Raw genomic sequence first — 15,780 nt, 5'->3', positions numbered from 1 at the left:
GAAGGACACATCTATTCTCCTGAGGACACTAAGCCAAAGTGTTAGGTGTGAAGTGGGAGGGGTTATAGCCTTAAAGTGAATGTATGAACAGAAAACCAGGTGCCAGCCTTACAAATCTGCAACGTGGATGCTTGAACGCCCAAGAAGCACCTGACAGATCTAGTGGATCGTGCCTTCAAAGAAAAAGGCTGAGCCTTATCCTGCTACAGAATAGGCATGTGCAATTACCTGTCTAATCCACCTCAAGATGGTGGAACAAGAGGCAGGGAGTCCCTTGCAAGGTCCTTCAGGAAGGAAGAACAGACAATCCAACTCTCTGAATGAAGCTGTAGCTGAGAGATTAACTCAGACAGCTCTAACCACATAAAAACATAGGAGGGATATTTTAGGATGATTCAGGAGCTATAAAAGGACGGAAGGATGAGCATAACTCCAAAGAGGTCATCAGCGATGGCGTCACACTGTTGTGGATATGCCATTGACCTGGACCTATATAGCAGTACGTGACTAACCCAACAAGTTGCACCAAGTTCCAAGGTGGGAACCAAATGAAGCTGGAAAATTGTTGTCATAGCAGCCACAGCCAAAACAATCTTGATTGAGAAAACGTAATAAAAAAGGTAACTAAACTAACACACATCTTCCTCAGTAGAGAGGAGACAACCATCATCTAAGCACACTAGCAAGAAACTTAGGATTTCCAGGAGTGGGAGGGGTATATGAGGGTCCTCACAGCTCCGGCTAGTGTCCAATCACCTGATGATACCTGTATATTACCCAGTTGTTTCTGAATCTGCCTGTGTCCTGTTCTGTACAATCAAGGAATATAGTAGAAACTCTCTGACAGAGTGAAAATGACTTTACTACATGGATTGATTTTACACAGTTGTATTTGCTTGCAGCTAAGTTGTCCAGCATCTGAAGTCTGAATAATGGATTATGTAGGAAACATTGAACCACAAATGCACACATTAACCATACCGCCCATTTATAAACTGCTAGGAAGCTGGTGTAGGCTTTCACACTATGTTACACATCAGGGTGATAGGGGCACAAAAAAAAAAATTCTAGACATCAGGGACATAGAAGCACAAAAACACTAGAGGTCACGGAATGCAAGAACAAGAACCACCAAATGCTAGAAAGTATGTGGGAAGCTACAAGCTAGTGAAGTCAAGTTTGTGTCTTCTTCTGCTATTCCGTAATGTTTCCTAATATGAACGTCTGAACTTGGTTTCTCTGATCCCTAAGGTCTGACATGTGCTCAGGGCACAGCCCACGGCATCCCAGTGTATGGAAAGTGTATTGGACTGATTAGCCTGGTACACGCCAACACTCATTGAAGTGTTTGCTTCATGCCGCATTAATAGCGGGCAGCATGGTTGGTCAGCATTTATGTTGGGGTCCTCTTTCTCCTGAATGGATAACCAAATGGCCTCTATCCCTTACTTCAGAAACTCTGAAACAGGACCTGGAACACAGCATCTCCCAATGCTAGGATATACAGATCTAAAACCTAAAAATAAACTGCACAGTGATGAACCAAGAGAAGATCCCCAGACTTACACAACATCATTAAGTTCCAGCTTGGTATCCGGGGGCGGATTTATTAGAATATAAGATAGTGAATTGTCTGTGTCCATAATGTCCACTACAAGAAAAAAACAAACACAAGTTAGAAATGTGTACATTCTACCATACTCTATTTACTATCCTTTCACCATCATATTGAACTTAGAGTAAATGATTCCTTCATGTATGTCAAATAACTCCTCCTGTCTGCGTCACCCTGTGGTGTGAGGGACAGACTCCATCTCTCATAGCTCCTCCTATCTGTGTCACCCCATGGTGGGAAGGTGACATATAGCTCCCCCTGACACATAGCTCCCCCTGACTGTTCCACTCTGTGGTATGCGGGACAGACCCCATGTCACATTGCTCCCCCTGTCTGTGTCACCTTATGGTGTGAAGGGAAGACTCCATCTCTCATAGCGCCTCCTATCTGTGTCACCCTATGGTGGGAGGGACAGGCTCCATGTAACATAGCTTCATCCTATATCCTGTCTAAAACTGGCCATAAAAACTGCCTGATTGGATACAAATTGTATAGATATGCTCTTACAGAGGACAGTTTTGGTGAACCTTGCATAAGAATGTGTAGAACTTGTATAATCAGATTGAAACACATATGGTCAACTTATCCCTGGGATGGGAGCATCACACTCCTTGTCGCACTTTTGCATTCAGTCACAGTATGTACAGCTATTGCAAATATTTGTCTCTCTTACTGTACTGTGCTGTGGAAAGGCCCAAATGCTTCATTCTGGTCTTCACCAAAGCGTTGAGCTCCTGGCGCTCTGACCGCCTGTAGAGGCTCATTCTCTGCTGGCTAATCCTTTCAGAAGCTGATTTCCCAGGTTGCTTTGCTCCTTTGCGACTTAGCCTCCTGGCCCATTGCATGCTCTTTCGGCGCAGCAATGGGTGCTCAGACTGGTCACTAGAGGTTGAGTTGCGGTGTGGGCCTCGGCTTTGGATTGTGTCTCCCCAACGAGTCTCCCTTGTGTCTTCATAGTCCTCCACACTTATGGAGACCTGTGACTGCAATCATAGAGAAGATTGATGTATGGGAGTATTTTGTGTGGGACTTCAATCTCACTGCTACGCCAAGGCATTCAGCAGCAAGATCAACTCCCACGAAATCATGCATGCACACAAACAAACAGGAAAGAGACAAAATCTATGTGAACCTTAACAATGAACTCCTCCACATTGCTCCTTTTTGGCCTGTTTAATACAACATTGGAAGCATTATGTGTTCAATAAGAGAAAAAAAAAACAACTGTTGATCTTATCAGAAATTCGGAACTGTCCTGCATCCTCTCCAAATTTCCCGTGTTACCTAAAAGAGTTCTCCTAGTTCTTATCTTGGACTTCAGAATGGTTGTTGTGGAGATTTGAGAGTGCAAGTGCTTGAGTAGTTTAGCTAAAAACAATGGGCAGGACTGACACCACTTTTTATGGACTTGCAGGGTCTTTAAAGGGATGAAGCAAAAGGGATAAAGCAAAGGGAAATGTGACCGTATTGCAGAGATGAACTGCATGTGTTTTCACATTATTTTGTCTTAAAATACTCAACAACATACCGATTAAAATGTCCCTGGGCCCATTTATGCACATGAAAATTGGTTCATTTATTCATTCAGTTGATCTAACACTGTTAGCTGGACTGGTACTATCTGTCCTATAACATAAGTATCAATCCAGTCAGAGTAGGAGAATCTCACAGATTATTGTGCTCCAATTACTAGAATGAAACGCACAGTTAACCTTTTAGGGAACCTTGCCGCTTATGCATGATTTTCCAGTGAAAAGCAGAAGCAGCAAACATAGAACCGCCTTTGTGAATTACTTTTTACCTTTTTATTCACTTTGGTGGGTGATCTTTTTTTCTTTTTTTAACCGTTTCGTGCCCACAGGTCACTGGAGCCTAATGTTCAGGCCAGGTTTCGAAGCGCGGCATGTGTCAGTTAGCTTGACTATAACTCTGTAAGTAATTTATCCTCGCTAGTGGAGAGAATCCTGCATAAAAAGTTCTCTGTACGCTGTATGAATTTAATGTGTGTGCAATGTTTAAATACGTACAGTGAATAGCGCAAAGGTGCCCTATCAGTTGCTTGACGGCTCCAATAGAAAGGTATTATGATAGCTAATAGCCATCATAATGCCATTTAGAATCAATCCACATTTGATGCCTGGCTTCATCTGATCTGAAAGTGAATGTTCATTCAACTCAGCTCTCCAAAACCAGTTATACTTCATAACTTACGATCAGATAAAATTACATTATTAACAAGTGCTTACACAAATCTGAAGGAAAATACCGAACATTTCAAGATAAAACATCACAAGGCTATCATGCAGAGAAGTCACATTAAATGACACGGGAGATCTGTATAACTGATGTATAGCAAGTCTAGTCTCTTTCAAATGGTGATTTCATTCTAGTCATCATTATGTTGCTTGTTGTACTGAAAGTCCTGGCCAGCTGAAAGTATGGATGCATGTAGAAATCTGGCCTGGATGGAGCATCGACAGAAATATAATGTCCTCTTTAGGCCTCCTGCTCAACACCCCTTAGGGCTTGTTCACACCAAATGCGGACCAGATCTGCAAGAGTTTCTGCACATGCAGTGCAGTATGTTTTGCTGCATTTTTGCCACGTTCCGGCCCGTTGTAATTTTTTTTTAGCCTACAATAGGCTTTCAGTGCGTTCCAGGGCGTTTGCATGCGATTTTGATGTGCGTTTAGGTGAGTTCCGGAGCAGAAAAAATAGGGCATGCTGCAGTTTTCCCACATGCTCTGGAACTGAACGCTCTTGTGTGAACTAGAGCCCAAAATACCATTGGAATACACAGCAGGTTAGTACTGACACACCTCATGGGGCTGGGCACAAAAATGCTGTTTACCGGCATATATTGATTAAAAAAAAGATCTTTAGAAAAAATGTGACCTGTCCCTTTAAGAAAAAGTATCGGTAATTGGTATCGGTGAGTACTTGAAAAAAAGTATCGGTACTCGTACTCGGCCTTAAAAAGTGGTATCGGTGCATCCCTAGTCAAAACCAAAGATCATGAAAACTATGTTAAGTACTTTTCACATTAAACCCATTTTATTTTGCGGTTCTTGTTATTTTTGTCTATTTTTGTAATGTATTTTTCTGTGAATATTTCGTTGCACCATTTTTCCTTTCAATCATTAAAGCAATATTTAAAAATCATTACTGTTTATCTCTGATGCTCTGAAATCAGAAATTAAAGAATTCTTGACGAACACTACCATATTTTAAACTTTGTTATATAATACTGTCTGGGGGTACAGTGAGTGTCATAGACATTTCTTATGGTCAGAATTGTCACAGCAGTTGCTGTGAATGGTGCATGTTTCAGTTACTGTGGTGGTAGCTAATGTGTGTTCAGATAAGGGTTACCTGAGGAGTTAACCAACCCCAGTGATGATCACTCTCAGTCTGCTGGCACTGAGATTGTTATCCCACAAACTGAAAAATCCCCATGCAGGGTAAGACTGAGTGCCATTATCACAGGGGGAGCCATGCCTATCATTCCTTTATGCCTCATCAGCCAGATGCTCACACAGGGCTTGGGAACAAAGTGCCCGTGAGCCAAGTGGCGTTAAAAAATTGGCGTTTGAACAATTGAAGTTAGAACTGTAAGTAATATCTTTATTTTCATATCAATTGTATAAACATTGCAACTGGGATAATGTTTGTTAGTATGGTTTGTTCAGTACACACTGTGCCACATGCCTCTGTGGCAGATGTGAGCAGATTGCACTTCTGGAAGCTCACAATAGAGATATGAAGAGCGGAATGCAACACTTGATAACGTTGAGAGTGGTCTGCCGATCACTGAGCAGGCAGTTAATGGGGTAGATGTGGAGGGGTAAGTGAGGATGATCAGGTAGGAAGCTGGGTTACTGTAGCTAGAGGGAGTGGCAGGGGCTCTCAGAAGAGGAAGGCCAGCCCTGTGTTTGAGCACCCAAACAAATTTGATAAGTTGGGTAAAGATGTGCAGGTGGCAGACTCAGAATTGGCAGCCCTAGATGTCACTGCTACCCCTAACAGCTGGGAGAGCAGCACATCTAGTCCGGGTGGTGAGGGTAATGCAGGAAGGCCTAGATAGGTTGTGGTAATAGAGGATTCTATAATTCGGAGGACTGATGGAATAGTTTGTCGCCCGGATCGCCTCAACCGGATGTTTTGCTGTCTCCCTGGTGCCAGGGTCCGGCATGTGGTGGAGCGGGTGTACAAATTACTGGGAGGGGCTGGGCATGACCCAGCTGTCTTTGTCGATGTTGGGACGAGTGACAGAATACATGGAATATGGAGTACCCTTAAAAATCAATTTAAAGAACTAGGTTGCAAGCTGAAGTTTAGGACCTTCAAGGTAATATTCTCTGGAATATGGCCTGTGCCATGCGCAATGCAGGACAGACAGCTGGGAGCTTAGAGAACTAAACACATTGCTGAAGACCTGTTGTAGGAGGGAAGGCTTTGGGTTTCTAGAGCACTGGGCTGATTTTCATTGGGGTATGCTAAAGATGGTTTGAACCTAAATGGAAGGGGGCTGCTGTGCTAGGGGAGAGGTTCATGGGAGGGTTGGAGGACTATTTAAACTAGGATTAAGGGGGGAGGGAAAGATGGAATATAATGGGGCAGATATGTCAAACAGGGGTCACGCTAGTTTAGCCATAGAAGTTATGGTGAGAAGGGACTAAAGGAATAAAAAAAAAACCTCCAACCAAGTCAGTGTGTTAAAGACTAGTGATGGGCCGAACACATGAGTTCGGTTCTAACTCGAACTTTCGAACATGGAAAAAGTTCTAACTCGCATTAAGAACTCAATGTAAGTCTATCGGAGCAGAACTCGGAAGATCAAATGTCCCCATTTTGAAGGCTTATATGCAAGTTATTGGGCACAAAAAGTGTATAGGGGATCGAGGTACTGCCCTGCGGGTCAGGAATCAATGCAAAAAACACAGTTTTTAGAGGAGCAGTGATTTTATCATCACTTAAAGTGAAACAATAAAAATTAAAAATTCCTTTAAAAGGAGAACTATGAGGTGAGTGCTTTTCACTCACCTCATAGTTCTAGCCGACCTGTGACAATGAGACTGTCACAGGTCGGCTCAGTAGATCGGGAGGTGAGCGAACATATACCGGCGTTCGCTCACCTCTCGACCCTGCCACGGCTCTCTGCCATGACAGGGGAGGGGCTGGATTCCCCCCTCCCCGCTCCGATCCGCTAGCACTAACTGGCGGAACGGACGGGGGAGGGGGCGGGTACAGCTGGCTCTGCCTCTAGATAGGCAGAGCCAGCTGTCACTCACGCAGCTGGGCGGATCTCGACATCGATGTCGGGATCCGCTCCGGCTGCAGCGCCTCAGTATACTGAGCTTAGGGTAACGGGAGGACGCTAGTTTGTGTCCTCCCGTTACCCTAAGGAGAACTATGGGGAAAAGCCCTGACCCCATAGTTCTCCTTTAAACATCGTGCCAGGGGGGTCCCCTTAAACTGCCTGTAAAGTGGCGCATCTGTACGATGTATAGAACCTGCTGCAGCAAAACTGACATTTATAAAGAAAAAAATTACATTTAAATTGACATTAATTGGTTTTCCTTTAATCTTCTAAACAACTGTGTGGGGCGGAAGCCTGGATGAAGAGGACACATTTTAGGACACTTGGAACAAGGTTAGAGATTTTTTGGATAAATTCTGGTGTCTCTTTTGCACACATTGGATGAAAGTTACAACAGGTGCTTTAAATTTGGGCCTTTAGTGTTGGAGGTGCCTTCACACTGTAATGCTTCAGTTATTCTTGACCAGTGCAGGATTGGGCCCTGCTCTAAAAACTCAAATTATATATACCTGTCACACACCTGTCTTCTTGTTGGCCTTTCAGACATGATGCGGGGCTTATTATAAAATTTTATTAGAGACTGTGGGATGGAAAATTGGTGCTTGGGTACAATACTTTATCGAATATGGTGCTTGATGCACCACATGTTGTACAATGGCAGGAGAAACACCAGTGACGCCACTGACACACACACAAAAAAGACAGCGAATATACAGCACGGAAAATAATACTATATACAGTACAGAGTACTGTATGTAGAATTAAATACTGTATAAAGCACTGACACCAGTTAGCTTTCACTACACTACACTACAGACAGAACCAATCTATATTTAACTCCAGGAACACACTACACAAGGCTGCGATGTAAGCAGCCTTATATAGTGTGGGTCTGGGACTTAGCTGTGAGCCATGATTGGGCAAAGTCATCATTACTTTGCCCAATCATGGCTCTTAGAGCCCTGTGCCGTGATTGGGCAAAGTCTTGCACCTGACCTGCTCTACCCAATTGCGGAGCGCTCGGCGGGCGAACAGCCTGCTGAACGCACTGACAGTTCGTGTGTTCGCCGAACACACAAACTAGCGATGTTCGAGTGGAACTGTTGTTCCACTCGAACATCGAGCCCATGACTGTTAAAGACTTAAAAATATACAAAAAAATAATAATCAGGGGTTGAGCTTTAATTGCTGGTAGGATAGGTACATTGGACCTAAAATATAACTGAAGCAAAATGGTGACAGTCGTCGTGACCCTTCCCCATTCAATCCAAAATTATAAGAAAAAAAATGTTGCTACACTTTAAGCCCCAGTAAATGTATATGAGGTACAGCAATTGGCAGGGGTCAGTTGTTATTATACAGGGTGTATAAAGCTCCAACAGTTTGCACTTTACAAAATAATGGGAGAAAGTACAGATACAATGCAATTCAATACAGGAGGGCGCTGCTCATGAGAGCTTACATTCCAAACAATGTATACCTCTGAAACTGGCAGCATGTGGGTTTCGGTGCGAAAGATGCCGATAGGTATGTCCCCGGTAGTGGAGCAGAGCTTCTGATATAGCCGACCGTAGCTCCGAATCCAAAGGTCCTCTTCTGTCACCTGCAGCTGTGAACAAGCATGGTCACAAACTGTATTACTTACAGGAGATTACCCATTTCAACAGCAGAGGGCATCAATATCACTTCATTCAGGAGTAATCACTGCGTTCTCTATATATGAAAAGCTTCTCCTTTGCTGAGAAAACCAATCCCCATCCCAGAAGGTTTCCAAATTGCCGGGATTAGAGTAAGCATCCTTGCAGAGCTTTACCCATTATGTTTCGTAGATGTCGAAATAGGTCGATCCAGAGCAACTGCTGAATCGTTTACATTTAGCACAAAGTGGACAGTTGTTACTTTACAATCATCATCATTACACATGATTTCTCCGTTTTATAAAAAGAGCTGCTATACCCCCAAAATATTGCAATTTGCTTCTCATTTTCTAGCCTAGCGTGCCTAGTAATTTTTGTGCCCGATACATGTGCATTGGATTCCAGATCTAATTGGATGTATACTAGTGTTTTCTTATTATATGGCATTTACTTACATATGGTGTGTGTGCCTTAATTGTATGATTGTCTAATGCTGACTGGTTCTACTTTAAGCTCCATGCAATGTAATATATACAAATGTGTAATATTGTTAAACCAGAGACCCCTTTCAGGTAGCACAGCCAGGTCCTTGTCGTCTACTGCAGCTGCAGTTTTGCCAGGGACACAACACAGCCTCCAGATTGGGCAATTAAGGAGCATGGATGCATTTATCTGTCCTGCTCACTCTCCTCTTTCCTCCTGTCAGCATGTTTACTGTCAGTACATGTAGCATAGTCTGATTGGCTCTTAGTTTCTGCCCCTCAGTGTACTCACTTTCTGTATATATGTAGCACAGTCTGATTGGCGTCTAGTGCTGCCCCTCCCTCTCCCAGTTTCCGCACCTGACAGCATGCTCACTTTCTGTAGTCTGTACATGTAGCATAGTCCGATTGGCTCCTGGTATTGCCCTTCTCCATGTTTCTGCACCTGTCAGCATGCTCACTATCTGTACATGTAGAATAATCTGATTGGATCCTAGTACTGCCCCTCCCTCTCCCAGTTCTGCACCTGTCAATGTGCTCACTGCCTGTACATGTAGCATAGTCTGATTGGCTCCCCCTGCTGCCCCTCCCTCTCCCAGATTTTCCTCCTGGCAGCATGCTCGCTGTCTGTACATATAGTCTGATTGGCTCCCCCTGCCACCCCTCCCTCTCCCAGTTTTTCCTCATGGCAGCATGCTCACTGCCTGTACATGTAGCATAGTCTGATTGGCTCCTAGAAACTGCCCCTCCCTCTCCCAGCTCCTGCACCTGTCAGCATGCCCACTATCAGTACATGTAGCATAGCCTGATTGGCTCCCCCCTGTCACCCCTCCCTCTCCCGGTGTTTCCTCCTGTTAGCATGCTCACTGTCAGTACTTAGAGAAAAGTCTGATTGTCTTCTAGCACTGCCCTCCCTCTCCCAGTCTGAGTGTTGCTGTACAGGGTTACAGGAAGACAAATAAAGGTACAGTAAACTTTCTGTTATATGGAATTCAACTAACCAGAACTCTCACCTAACCAGAAAAAAAAAAATCCCTTGTGACTCACTGTTCTGCTGATCCCCTGTATGTATTATCCTGGAAACGATTGTGTGCCTATTTGTTTGAATGTGCTTTTGATTACTGCATTTCAATATTAATATGAAGTCAACACAGAGTTTATGTTATGGTATAGTATGCGGTACGGCATTAGTTAGACCTATTTTAATAGCAACTCTCAAGCAACCAAAAACGACATTTATCCGGAATCTACCAATCCCCGTGGATGCTGTATAATGGGGAGTTTACTGTATTACACTAGTTTCAATAAAAAATCAATGTATTAATTCTTCTTTAATGAATGTACAATATACTTGGATATTTTTTTTCTGCCTGGAGTTTAGCTTTAATTTGATATGCATCAGGCTGCACGTTGACTCCTGGCCTGACAAGCTGATATCTAATTATAAAGCTCATTTGAATATGTCTAAGAGATGCTTTGTGATTGCTCATGGTAGGAAGAGAAGGCAAGATTTGCCCAGGGCTTTGTTTTATCTCTCAGTCAGCTAGTGCCATAGATTGAAGAGACGATGGGGAGAGCACAGAGGCTGCCCCCACTATAATGAGTCTCTGCCTGCCAACGGTGCTGATAAACAGAAAGCCTCACTTTGTTTAAGGGGAATGTGCAGTGCGTTGCCAGTGAGTACACATTACATCAATAGTGTCAAATGGGGATTTACTTTAAAGATTGCCGAGATGAGCTCAGAAACCTTAAAGGGTATTATGTATGGTCAAAAAATAAAAATAAATCTATATTTCTATATTGAATTTGCATAAGTTCTATCCCGCTCCTAATAACCATATCCAACTATAAGTTTGTCAACTTACTAAATGAAGATGCCCATCGGATGTACTTCCTCAATGCACTGACACCATTTCACTCAGCCCTGTGTGCATGCACTTCCTCGTGTCACCACTCTAACTAAGCCTGTCGTCTGAATTACAACTGAACAATGTAACATCATCATTGCTTGCTGTAAGCAATGCATGATGGGATATGTTGTCTAAAATAATCAAGATTGCATCACATCAAACAATAGTGGAAGAGATGCAAAGCACACTGGGAATCCTGAAAGTTGTTGAAAGTGATGGAAGATTGATTGCTTTATCAAAAACATTGCCTCGGGCCCCATAGCGGCCGCCTGGGTCGCTATGGTGATTGTTATGCCACTGCGTATCGATATTATCATACAAACCAGAGCTGTAGCTAGCCTATTTTGCGCCCGAGGCAAGAACAGAAAATTGTGCCCAACCCTCCCCCCGATGTTTTTTTGCGGAAACTAAATAAATAACAAGGAATTAATTATATTTAAACCGTTTATTTCAGTAACATAAGAAACATAAAGATATGTAACTTAACATAAATAACTTCATAAAAAATAAACTTACAGTGTAGTTAAAGGAGAACTATGGGGTCAGGGCTTTTCCCCATAGTTCTCCTTAGGGTAACGGGAGGACACAAACTAGCGTCCTCCCATCACCCTACAGCTCGCGGTATACTGAGGCGCTGCAGGGACCCGACACTTCTCTCGGGATACACCCAGCTGCGGGATTAACAGCTGGCTATGCCTATCCAGAGGCAGAGCCAGCTGTGCCCGCCCCCTCCCCGTCCGTTTCGCCAGTCAGCGCTGGAGGATCGGAGAGGGGAGGGGAATCCCTGCAGAGTGCTGTGAGTGACAGTTATGGCTCTCTGCAGGGATAGATCAAGAAGTGAGCGAGCGGCGGTATGTGTTCGCTTACTTCCCGATCTATTGAGCCAACCTGTGACAGTTTCATTGTCACAGGTCGGCTCAGATTATAATTCTCCTTTAAGCCTGTGACACACTACATGTGAAGCCGTGCAGAGCAAAGCAAAGCTGTCAGGCATGGAGCTTCGCATGCAGTGTGTGAGCTGAGCGTGGCCAGATGAAGGATTGCATCGTCAGCCAATTGGCTCGCTCGTAATAACCGAATGGCCTTAGCATCTTGACGCGTGGGTTTATACGCGCATGTCGATTGGTTGAAGATGAAATTTTTAATCTCAGCGCGCTCAGCTATGCGCGCTCTAGCAAGCTGACGTGCCTGAGACAAAATGACATGACACACTGCACGCGAAGGCAGCGTGCCACTGCTTCGCGTGCAGTGGGTCCCAGCCTGAGGGCCCAGTCACACCATAAAGAGTGCGTTCGGACTCTGTAACGCACTAAAACGAAACCCGGCCAGCTTACTGTGTTTTGCGGCGGGAGGGGGTGTGGCTGCGCATTGAAGTCAATGGCACCACAGCCATGCGCCCCATCCACAGTGCGATCGCCGTCACCCGAATGCATGACACATCAGTGCCTGTGTTCCGGTCCAGTGGGATCTGTAAAAAAGTAGTGCATGCAGCATTTTGGCAGATCGCACTGGACCAGAACGCAGGCACTGATGTGCCACGCATTCGGGTGACGGCTATAGCACTGTGGGTGGGGGGCATGGCTGTGGTGCCATTGACTTCAATGCACTGCCATGCCCCCTCCCGCCCCAAAACAAAGTGAGCCGGCCGGGTTGCGTTCCAGTGCTTTCCAGAGGCTGAACGCACTGTAACGCACTCCTTATGGTGTGACTGGGCCCTTAAGGATGTAGGTGGGGTAGTTTGCGGGTGGGGGGAGATATTGGGGGGGTTAGGAACATCATCAATTAGAGATGTTGTAAAAAATATTTTTATCTCTATTATTTAAATTATAGTAAACATTATGTGGGGGGGATGCTCAATGGGAACAGTATGGAGTCCATACAGTCCCCATTGAGCATCCCCCCACATAATTTTTACTATAATTTAAATAATAGAGATAAAACTAATAGATTAGATAATAATGTGGAGGCAGGTACACAGGTGTCACACATATTACTATAAGTATATTGCTCCCCTTCTTTTCCATCACTTCTACAGTACAGAAGTGATGGAGAAGAAGGGGAGTGATATACTGACTGACTGTCATTGTCACAGCATAGTACCTGAAGGCTGCAGCTCTCCCTCTCTGTCCTCTGTGTCAGATCCGATTCTCGTCAGGGATCACCTCAGGTTGCCTATGCTGGACTCGTCACTCGACCTTGGGACCCCCCTCAGTCACCTCATGGCCACACCTCCCTTGCTACGTCCTCTGGCCGGCAGAAGCTCTCCCGAGTCCCTCTCTTCAGTTCTCACCACTGGCAGCGTGAGAGAGCTGCGGCACCTCAGGCTCCTCAGATCGGCGCTGGCAGCGTGAGAAAGCCGCGACACGGCGGCCGCAGGCAGAGCACACTTTTTAAACTTTGGCCGCACTAAAAAATCTTCGGGCCCGCGGCGCCCCCCCCTACTGGCGGAATACCAGTGTCCTGGCTGCGCCCCCACCCAGCCTGCACCCGAGGCGAGTGCCTCACTCGCCTCGCCCTTCCTACGGCCCTGTTCCAAACTATCATCCCATGCAACTGAAATGATCAAAACCCAGAGCTCCTCCATTCAATTTATTTAGTGAGCTCCTGATGTTTGACAAGATGATCAGCCATGGTGGAATTTTTGTAAATCACTTCTGTGTACTGATTGTGACACTAACGGGGTTATTCACAAAGCTGACGAAGGCAGCCGAGTGAATAACCCAGCCGAAGTGAAGTGAGCAGAACTACGTTCGGCTATTCACTCCAGCTCAGTACGGCTGATTTCAGCCGTACATCGGCTGCACTTTGGCCGAAGTGCAGAAGAACTTCGACTCGGCCGATCCAACATCTGGGTAGGCTGAGCTGAAGCTCCAGCAGCTCACTCGCTGCCGTATTCACATAGGGGCCAAATGGCAGTGAGTGAATAGTATAATGCGCTCAGCTATTCTGCCAGGTACCTCCGTGATACCTAGCAGAATAGAAAATCAATGAAAACTGTCCAAAAAAAAAAAGGTTGAATTTTTTTAAAATAAATAGTAAAGTTTAAAAATACATAAAGATTGTTTAAATAAGAAAAAATTATAATAAAAAAAAAAACAATTGGGCGGAGCTAGCAGTGAGAAGCTGGCAAACCGTTCGCCCGCCTCCGGCTGTCACTTCGGCTCGGCTGAGCCACTCGGCCGCCTTTGGCTGCTGTACAGGCTATAGTGAATAGCCCGTACAGCGCAGCCCTTCGGTTTGACTGAACCAGAAGGCTCCGGCGGCCGAAGAGAGCTGAAGGATCAGCCGAAGCTACGGCTGGATCCTTTGGCAGCTTTGTGAATTACCCTTTAAACATCTACATGAACTGATCGCAATTTAGATCCATTAAGTGATCATTTTAATAGACTGTTTACATTTTAAATTGAGAAATCATAGTTGCAGTTGATCACAAAATAAAAGAACAATATTGTGTGTTGCAATGTTATTTTAATTGATGATGGATCATTTGATTGCAATCACTTGTATCTAAATCAATCACAAATCATTACATGTATGGCCACCTTTATAGAGACTGTATTGTTTTCCGTCTGGGTCAGTTAGACTGATAGATTTGCACTGAGAGCAGCAGAGACGCTTAGTCACTAGGCATGCATATACAGTATACAGTATAATGAACAAAAATGGTTGCCCCCTCGTACACATAAATTATAAAACTATACACAAACGTAAAAATGTTTTTAAAACCTTAAAGTTGAAATCCAGGCTAAACAAATATCGTCCAAATATATGAGCCATGTGTGTTCCTTCTTTAATCTTGGAACATATGGTCTAGGGATGCACCAATGCTGGTTTTTCAGTATCGAGTACAAGTACCGATATTTTTTTTTCAGTACTCGCTGATACCGAATACCAATACCGAAAGTCCAATTAAGGAAACCGGGCGGCATGTAATGACTCGGCGCCCGGCTTCCTGATTAGCCGGAAAGCCGCGCGGCGTGTAATGACTCACCGCCCAGTTTCCCGATAAGCCGTCTCCATGCTCCCTTGTCATCAGGTAAGAAGGAAGCATGGAGCCAGCTTTCTGGCCAATCAGGAAGCCAGGGGGTGGGTAATGACTCGCCGCCAGACTTGCTGATTGGCCAGCTTCCCGAAGAAGCTGGTCAGCGAGTCATTACATGCCACCCAGCCTCCTGATTGACCAGGAAGCCAGCTCCATTCTCCCTGGTGATGAGGGAAGATGGAGCCAGCTTCCCGGCCAATCAGGAAGCCGGGCAGCGTGTAATAATTCACTGCTCGGCTTCCTGATACTGGAATTTCCGGTATGGGGATAGGCATCGGGAGCATTTTGGCGAGTATGAGTATTGGTGCATCCCTAATATGGTCAACATATGATCTTGGAACATATAGTCAAACGTTTGTGAACATCTGACCATTGCACGTATATGAGCTGGTTGGGCATCCCAATACTAAACCTTGGGCATTCATATGGAGTCGGTCCGCTTTGGGGCTATAACATCCTCCACTCATCTGGAAAGGGTTTCCACATGACTTTGGAGGTCTCTGTGGGAACCTTTGTGCATTCAGCCAACATGGCTGTGAGGTCAGGTACTGATGGTGGACATGAACACCTGGCTTGCAACTGGTGTTCCAATTCATTGCACAGGTGACTAGTAGGGTTGAGGTCAGGGCTCCGTACAGACCACTCCAGTTCCTCCACACCAAACTCATCAAACCATGTCATTATAGAGCTAGCTTTCTGTACACGGTCACAGTCATGCTGGAACAAAAACGTCCCCAAAGTGCTACAACTGGAAGTGCACAGTGATCTAAACCA

General features: G+C 44.9%; 1 protein-coding gene across 1 annotated transcript in view; it reads right to left on the bottom strand.

Moving 5' to 3' along the window:
- Positions 1 to 1,562: 1,562 nt before the first annotated feature.
- LOC108797839 (potassium channel subfamily T member 2-like) overlaps positions 1,563 to 15,780 on the bottom strand; it is a 147,594-nt gene continuing 133,376 nt past the window's right edge. The window contains exons 26-28 of the mRNA XM_018569525.1: positions 8,371 to 8,544; positions 2,289 to 2,598; positions 1,563 to 1,651 (exon numbers count right to left, since the gene is read on the bottom strand). Of these exons, the coding sequence (XP_018425027.1) occupies positions 1,563 to 1,651; positions 2,289 to 2,598; positions 8,371 to 8,544 (573 nt within the window). The remainder of the gene's footprint in view (positions 1,652 to 2,288; positions 2,599 to 8,370; positions 8,545 to 15,780) is intronic.

This window comes from Nanorana parkeri, unplaced genomic scaffold (genome assembly GCF_000935625.1).
Source record: "Nanorana parkeri isolate BGI_ZX_2015 unplaced genomic scaffold, ASM93562v1 scaffold1350, whole genome shotgun sequence".
Lineage (NCBI taxonomy): Eukaryota > Metazoa > Chordata > Amphibia > Anura > Dicroglossidae > Nanorana > Nanorana parkeri.
The sequence above is the reverse complement of the archived record's forward strand: the minus strand, read 5'-3'. Positions and strand labels throughout refer to the sequence as shown.